The sequence below is a fragment of the Bradysia coprophila genome, unplaced genomic scaffold, assembly GCF_014529535.1.
Source record: "Bradysia coprophila strain Holo2 unplaced genomic scaffold, BU_Bcop_v1 contig_70, whole genome shotgun sequence".
Lineage (NCBI taxonomy): Eukaryota > Metazoa > Arthropoda > Insecta > Diptera > Sciaridae > Bradysia > Bradysia coprophila.
Genome location: NW_023503941.1, coordinates 888231 through 897007, shown reverse-complemented (window position 1 = coordinate 897007; position 8777 = coordinate 888231). Strand labels below are relative to the sequence as shown.

At 37.1% G+C, this 8777-nt stretch overlaps 1 protein-coding gene across 1 annotated transcript; it reads right to left on the bottom strand.

The window, feature by feature from the left end:
• Positions 1-1660: 1660 nt before the first annotated feature.
• Positions 1661-5428, bottom strand: LOC119083906 (pickpocket protein 11-like). The gene is made up of 8 exons (XM_037193718.1): positions 5156-5428; positions 4883-5094; positions 3011-3082; positions 2876-2939; positions 2781-2805; positions 2659-2723; positions 2486-2592; positions 1661-1959 (listed from the first exon to the last, which is right to left on the bottom strand). Exons 1-8 carry the CDS (start codon positions 5365-5367, stop codon positions 1661-1663), a joined length of 1056 nt encoding a protein of 351 aa, XP_037049613.1. The 5' UTR covers positions 5368-5428.
• Positions 5429-8777: the final 3349 nt, after the last annotated feature.

The window sequence follows — 8777 nt, the reverse complement described above, 5'->3', positions numbered from 1 at the left end:
CAAATAAGTTTTTGCTTTTGGGTACTTAACACAACCAATTTTTAGACCCGTACGAAGTACTGGGGTCTTATAGGTTTACGCATACGTTTGTAACACGTCGAATTGGACTCCCTGAGTAAGGGGAAACCTATTGTGGTTGTCTAGAGATGCCAAATCCGCGAAAAAAAATGTCCGTCTGTCTGTCCGTCTGTCTGTCTGCACGATAACTTGAGTAAAACGCATCCGATTTTGAAAATTCTTTTTTTTCCCGTTTGGTAATGTCAAAAGACAGGCTAAGTTCGAAGATGAGTGATTTTGGATCGACCCCTCCCGAGCTGTGGCCCAATAAGTGCTTTACGGTTTTTCGAAGATATCTCCGGACATTTAAACGTTAAACTTGTAAGTGATACGTCAAATAAAAGGTTTTTACAATACCGATCGACAAAAAAAAAGTTTATGGAAATCGGATGACCGACTTGTGAGTTAGACCCCTTGGTGTGAAACAGGCACAGGGCGGCAAGCAGTTTTTGCTTGTAGGTCGGCCATATTTGAACATATTTCGTTCGTTTTAGCTTTATTAGATAGGTATTGACCGTACCAATCAGGGAAAAAAAAGTTTATGAAATTATGTTCTCCGGAGCGTGAGCTAGGTCTCTTGGAGTGAGCTCTTATCTGGCTACTCGGAAGTACAGTGAACGTGGTGTATTTTGACAATATCTCGAGTAAATTTTGACCGAATTTCATGAATTTTTTTTTTGTTTGAAAGGTACTAACGAATGTAAAGCATCGGTACTATTTCCGGTCTCCTAACAAAATGGCTGCCGGCGGCCATATTGGATTTTAGTAAAACGATATAAAGTGGGAAAAATGATGCTTAGAGAGTTTCTGTTAACATGGAAATAATGTGTTAAGTGTGAGGGGTTTCAGGGACTCCATATATGGACATCTATATATACCTATATACAGCTATATTGAGCTATATACAGGCATATAGAGCTATATAATAGCATATTCATCTGTGAAATGTTTATTTATAGGAAAATATAGGTAAATATAGCGGTATACAGCTGTTTAAATAGGAATTTATGAAATTTGTCTTCGTACGGGGCTGTCTATATTGCTGTTGTTGTATATGATAACAAGGCAAAGAGTGGATAATGTAAGTGATTTTAAAGGGAGAATAGTTTTTCAGCAGAGAAGAAAATGAAGTAAGAGAAATGAAGAGTTTCACATTAAAGGCTTTTGATACGAATAGGTGTTTCGTACGGGTCGGCGTTAGCTATGTTTAATTGTATATTTACCAAACATTTATTTTTCAATCTACGGTTTCGATCACAATGTGACCATCTTCAAGAGTCGTTTCAAACGTTTGAATTCGTTCATAATGAAATTCGCAAGGTACACTTAGTGATTTTAGGCCTGCAAATTTTGTAAACAATCGGTGTGATATTGCTAGAGAGCTGCCTTGGTAAAACGTATTTTCTGACGTAAGACCCTTGATTTAACAGTATTGCTAGGTGGCTAATGCTGCGCATATTTTAGGGAAGTTGATTTGTTGAATTTGTCTAAGTTAATCAAGAATTATTAGAAATATAACGATGAAGGGCACAAATAAATTCAAACGAAAGTCTTTACACTCAAAATACAATTTATTCTAATCACAAAAACTACAAAAAAAAAACTAATCCAAATATCGATCATAGCTAACACTTTGACGCTTAGCCTTTGAATGGAAAACGTCAACTGTCGACTTATTCTTAGATTTCGGACTCATTGTATGCGTATCATCGATGGCAAATGGCGATACATGAAATATGGCAATTTCATTTTCCTGCTTCCGATAGTCCACCTCTGGCACGTCAATTGTGTCGACCATTCCGTAATAGCTAGAGTACAGTTTCAGCGAAAAGAAGTAGAAAATTTCAATAAAACTTATCAGAGATCCGCCAAGACACAATCCAAAAATTCCACCGAATGATGCTGAAATTGTGGTGAAAATTTCATAAAATTTTTGTTTACCTGCCTATTTTGACTATCCACGCCATTAGTCGTATAAATTTATACGTCAGAGAGAGAGAGAGAGAGAGAGAGAGAGAGAGCTTTTTTCTCCATTGTTATGATCTGTCAGTTTTTCTATTTTGCGATTTAGTATGGAAATGAAAACTAAAATTGAGATATCTTTGATGTTTTAAGTGGTTTTTCATATTTTTTTTGGATGAAATGTTTTAAAGTGTGTTTGGAATCGATTGACATTAACAAAAAAATAAAATAGAAAAAAATATTTTCACACAATCTGTTAATGCCAATCGATTCCAAACACATTTTAAAACATTTTGGTCCAAAAAAATAGGAAAAACCACTTAAAACAGCAAAGATATCTCAATTTTAGTTTTCATTTCCATACAAAATCGCAAAATAGAAAAACTGACAGATCGTAACAAAGGAGAAAAAAGCTCTCTCTGACGTATAAATTTATACGACTAATGGCGTACTCATCATTACTTACCCAAAAATCCATCCCATGTCATGAAGATATCACGTCTGTATTTGAGGCAAGTTACATCTTTGAAATGAATTTTCAGTGTGACCTGGTTCGACAAATTTTTATAAGAACTAGAATCAATAAACTCTCATCGATTAACATTATACGGCACATTCTGTCAACGTTTTGTTAATTACTAATGCAAGGATGTCAGATTGTCTACGTCGAATCTTTTAGCAATTATCGATTGGACGCCATAACGCTAAAAAAAACGGGCTTGTTACGAATGTTTGAGATGATATTCCTCCTGTTAATTTACCTCTTCGGAGCAGCTAGGTAAGCAGCTTGTGAAAGGGTTTTATAGGAAATTAATTGATTCAATTAGATAAAACATTGAAAAGATAAACATCTTACTGAGGACAATTCATTCCAAGCGTTTCGTTGGTCACAGATTCAGGCTGTAGACTGGAAATAATATCTAAAAATTGTGGCATTGTAGATGTCTTCAAGCAGACCATTCCAATGTTCAACGAAATCTCATTAACTTACGTCGATTGTCACGTAGGCAACCAGCATCCTTTAGATCGCATTGACGTGTTCTTTTAACAAAGTCGGTTATATCTAAATAAACGAAAAAGTTGTTTCGTTCAAAATGAAGGACAGATGCCCCTTTGATTCGATATAAAAATCTTCAATACATCATTTTCATATGACCTTGTAAACGTCACACACGATCCCAGCTGTCAGACATGTCAAATGAATGGAATGAGCGATTCGCACGCAGTTCACGTTATAATTGATTGGGGTTAATGAGCGGGGTTACGTTGACAAGTGTACCGTATAATGAAAATGATGTATTGGAGGTTAGGGCGTATCGAATTTTTAGAATTTTAAGGGCCGCGATAGCCTGTGTGCGGAAAACGTAGATCATTGAAAACTAATTCCAGGCATATAGTTGATGGATCCGAAGGTGCCCGGGAAGAAGTCCCCCCGGACGATTTTAACTTTCAAATGGTCATAACATCGAACAGTTCAGCTACTGTTATGGAATATTATGTGCACTTACTGGCCAAGGTTACCTCGACTCAGCAACACCGGTTACATTGTCTGCAATGGCTTCGTGGGCGACGTGGGTACACTTAAAAAGTTCATTCATTAATGTTGAAAAAGTGGTTTCGGATGGATCGCCGACCGGGACAATGCCTAGTGTACTGGTAGTACTCGACCTCCTCTACAACCTCATGCCAAAAGCTAAAGTTAATAATTTGTCTCTCAGGAAATAAAAGTCAAAAACCAAACTGTCGAACTTTCGATGTTAGAAAACCTCGACAGACACACCTTTTGGACCATCGGTTTCTTTGGCAGTTTTGTAGAGTTTTTAACGCTCTACATCCTGCTAGAACATTGTTTTCAAAAATATTCTTAACTTTCCGAGTTATGACCATTTGAAAGTTAAAGTCGTCCGGTGGGACTTCTTCCCGGGCACCTTCGGATTCATCAACCATATGCCTGGACTTAGTTTTCAATGATCTACGTTTTCCGCACACTGGCTATCGCGACCCTTAAAATTCTCAAAATTCGATACGCCCTATTGGAGGTCCCTTATAGGCAAATGTGGAAAATAGGAACTTACGAACTTCTGAATAATAAAATGGTAGGCATCCACACTGTTTAACAATTGTATCAACTGCGCACTACATAATAATAATAATAAAAATAGGACATTCGATATTTTCAACGTTGCGAATTGGCAACGGACTATTAGAATATCTACGAGTGTTACATAGAAAGCGAATGAAGGAAAAATCATCTTTCCCAGCCGCGGATTTGAACACGGGACGTTTCGATTATGATTCGAGAGCTCTAGCGCCAAAGCCACGGGTTCAAACAATGATATTTACTTCGAACGCCTTTATATTGTGTAGAGTGCTAGATTGAATGTATAGTGTAGTGTATGTGTGGCGTGTGAACATAGATATTACATAGATATTTACTTCCGTAATGCAGCTCTGGAAACTGTACTTTTCGGTTGTTCTCAATTTTTTCTAAATGTAACAATTGATATATATGTTACCAACAAAATTCACATCTAACCTACCTCATCGTCGAAAAAACAATTTCGTTGTTTCAAAGTCAAACTACGCACCGTCGGTTCACTAACAACCACCGATGGTATTATAGCAAGAACAACGTCACATCCTAAATACAGAAATCGTACTTGTACCGTTCGTTAAATGTCCTTAATGCTGTCAATATTCACGCCATAAGTGCGCCAAAAAATTAAATATTTTCAACTGACAATTGGACAAAATAACGCTGACGTCATATAATAAAAATGTCAAAAACTGAGCATTAAAATGCTATGCGGTATGTTTTGAAATAGGCACTTACGGCGTGAATTTTAATTCAACGAAACAGTACCTGGCTGAGCCACAGTTGTTGTGGCACTAGCTTGAGGATAATCTTCTGATGAATGGATGAGTACACTGATTCCGTAATAGCTGCGAGTGTATGCCACATACTGAGCCATTGAAACCTTTAGCAAAAGCTCTAAACTAACAAATTGACCAGCTCCTGATACTCGCTGAACTGGATCATTTAACTGCTCGGACACTGAGTTAGTATCACTATTCCTGAAGGTTTAATGGAATTTAAACGGAAATAACTAAACGAAAATGTAAACTTTATTCTTACACTTCTAAATTGTCTTTTAATGCATTGTAGTTAAACGAACAACAAAATCCCTCTGACGATTTGGCGACACGGAAAATGGTATCGCATGGTACAGATTGTCCCAGCCAAATGCAATTTTCCAACATAACGCTGCATGGTTGCATTAATTCGAACATTAGCTTTTCCGTGGTGTAATTCAATTCGGTCAAATTAGCTAGGATTTGCGAATACATGTCGTCGACATATTCTGGCTGAACGAGTTTCGATAAATTTGAGAAAAAATTTTGCAACAGGTCGTCTGTTATTCCACGCGATATTCTTAAGAGAAAGAAAGCCGGTGATGGTATATTGGAAACTGGAGATGAATTTTTTTTTCCATCCGTGCGTCGCGTGAATAACAATTTTTCAAAACAAGAACAAAGTGACAGTTGCAACGAGAAATAGTATATTTCAACATACCCCAATACACACAAGATGTGTGTGCACGCGCGGGCGAAGCCCAAGCGAAAACACACATCGAGTGTGTATTGGGGTATTTTGAAAGAAATTTTTCTGTAATAGTGAGAGTTTGTTGGTGCTTTCCTTCCCAACCGTTACTTTCCTTCTCGACCGTTTACTTTCCCTACCGACCGATTCATATCATAGCTCACCAATACACTCTCACGTATACAGAAAAAACTCTTATTCGCCCCCAAGGAAATAACATGAGTTGAGAATAGTATTTTGTTTATCTTCGTCTCGATTTGAATAACCGTCACACCACGCACGGACGTGGTCTAGATCATTCCTATTGTCTCCCATTAGTAAACAAATAACTGCAAAAATCCTGTTTTCGCGACAGTTTTGTTAATCCATGCTTAAGCGTGTTTTTCCAAAAATGCGATAACTTCGACAATTTAAACGATATAGGGTCCAGTTTCCGGACATGCATGAGCAATTGGATATTGTTATTTCATTTACAAAAAGTAAATTCGTGCTTTTCATGTTTCAAACACTTCTTTCGACGCCCTTAACGTGTAATAGTTATTTGTGTATCTGTTTTGGACGTTTGATTTTAGGCAATTTCGTGAGTTGTAGCCCGAACGAAGTGAGGGCTACATGCGAAAGTGCCTAAAATCAAACGTCCAAAACAGATACTCAAAAAAAATTTCATGTAAGGGGTCGAAAACCCGAAAAAAATCTCGAAACTCCTTCATTTTCGGCCCCGACACATGAAAAATACATTAAATAACTCGAAATAACAATGAAAAGTATCGTTTTCGTGTGTCAATTGACCTCTAATTCGTCGCGGAACAACAAAATTCACACGAAAACTCAACTTTTCATCTTTTTATCCCGAGTCACGTAAAATACTGTTAATGAATGAAAGTATAATTGGTGCCCGACTACTCACAACATATCCGTTAACTGATACACTCACCCTATAATGTTTAAATTCATGCTACCTCTATCTACAAAGAGGTAATTTCATACAAATCCACGCCATTAGTCGTATAAATTTATACATCAGAGAGAGAGAGAGAGAGAGATTTTTCTCCTTTGTTACGATCTGTCAGTTTTTCTATTTTGCGATTTAGTATGGAAATGAAAACTAAAATTGAGATATCTTTGCTGTTTTAAGTGGTTTTTTAAGTATTTAAGTATTTTTTTGGACCAAAATGTGGTAGGAATCGATTGGCATTAACAGATTGTGTGAAAATATTTTTTTCTATTTTATTATTTTGTTAATGTCAATCGATTCCAAACACATTTTAAAACATTTTGGTCCAAAAAAATACGAAAAACCACTTAAAACAGCAAAGATATCTCAATTTTAGTTTTCATTTCCATACTAAATCGCAAAATAGAAAAACTGACAGATCGTAACAATGGAGAAAAAAGCTCTCTCTGACGTATAAATTTATACGACTAATGGCGTGGATTTCTCCCAAAATTTGGTTCTGAAGCTTTACAGTTGCTCTGAGTCACGTTTCATTAAATAAACCAAAAACTACTAGGTCTTACAGTTTCTCGGTAATATTCACAGTTGCTGGCTTGTAAACCTTGTTGATGTTGCACAACGTAACAGCTGGAAACTGCACGAGGGCCACACGGAGTTCAAAATTCAAAGTAAAATTAAATTGAACTCAAATTGATAGAGAAATATTAGCAAAACTTACTGGCACATTCCATATGGGATAATTATTGGTTTCGATTGTAGTTATCGTCGGTGTTGACTGAAAACGATTCCATACCAGAAGTATGAGAACAATTGCGAATACTATGCCCAATCCGCAAGCAGTTAGCCAGAGTAACGTACTGACCAATTTCGAAACTCGTTTGCTTCTAGGGTTCATATTCTTTAAGAGATCAATTTTTCTATTTTGACCACACCAAGTCCTATTACCTCGAAATGTTACTGTTCCGTAGTCCACGTGCACTCTCGTACAAGTTTTTCAGACCGTGAAAAGTCGATTCTTCGCAAAAGCTTTCTAGAGTCTTTGCAACAGCTCTGCGAAACGAACGTCCATCCGGTAAGTTGTTTTGTTTTACAGCAATCGATGTATGAGTCGAATGTGCAAACGTTTTTTTCACGCTTGTATTTTTGGACGCGTTTTTCATAATGTGATATATCGGCATGTGTTTGCTTTAGAAGGAGATAGGCAAATCAGTCCAAACAACATTCATGTCTTAAGTTGTCAACGCATATCATTTGTAAGGATTGTAATTATACAAAAATAAAAATGAAAACGAAAATCACTCAGCAATTGGAAACTACATTAGCGATTAATGGAGGGTGGGTCTGACGACATGCTTCTAAATAAAAAAAGTCTTTAATTGATTCAACCCCTTTAACATAGACATGCTTCTGATTACTTGAAGAGTATAGGTACTGCTAAGTGCCAATTATTTTCATTAGGCGAGCGGTCGGCGGTAAACTTAATTTTAGTAAAGTTTATTAATAGCATGGTTTGAGTGGGCGCTAGGCGGTAACTCTTGTTGAACGACTAAATAAATTGGCGACATAGCATTGAGATCAATATTTTGTTGTCGATAACAGATGATCGGGCTTGGAAATAATGTTTTCTTATCAGTAAACAAGACAAAATTTCCCGGTGATTTGCAAGCAACATCCCAGTGGCGTCTATATGATTTCTCTGGCCTTTTTGTTACTTTTCGTGAAGACTTTAATGTGAATCTTGGTGTGAATGTAGTTACTTTAAGAGTCAATTCGACAATTTTTCGACCGCTCGGAAAACAAGCTCGCTCCGATAATATTGAGTTACAGCTCATTCGCTTCGTCGTTCAATTCTAGCGAACGGGTGTCTGCCATTTAAAAAAAATAAAATCCATTTTGAGTGTAATGTGTCTAATGACATGTGATGTCAGAGGGTGGTCAAAACATTTTTTTAGTATTAACTGGAGGAAGGAGCAACACAAAAACTTTGTAGGATTGTTGGCCTATCCACGGCCGACAGTTTGAGCACACTCTGACGTCCGCACTCACCACCCATGGCCAGCCATCAGTCTAAACTCAGTCCCTCGAAATCGATCGGTAATGGGCTAGAATTGTCCCCCAGACACGTTACTAATAAAAACATAGCTAACGCCGACCCGTACGAAACACCTATTCGTATCAAAAGCCTTTAATGTGAAACTCTTC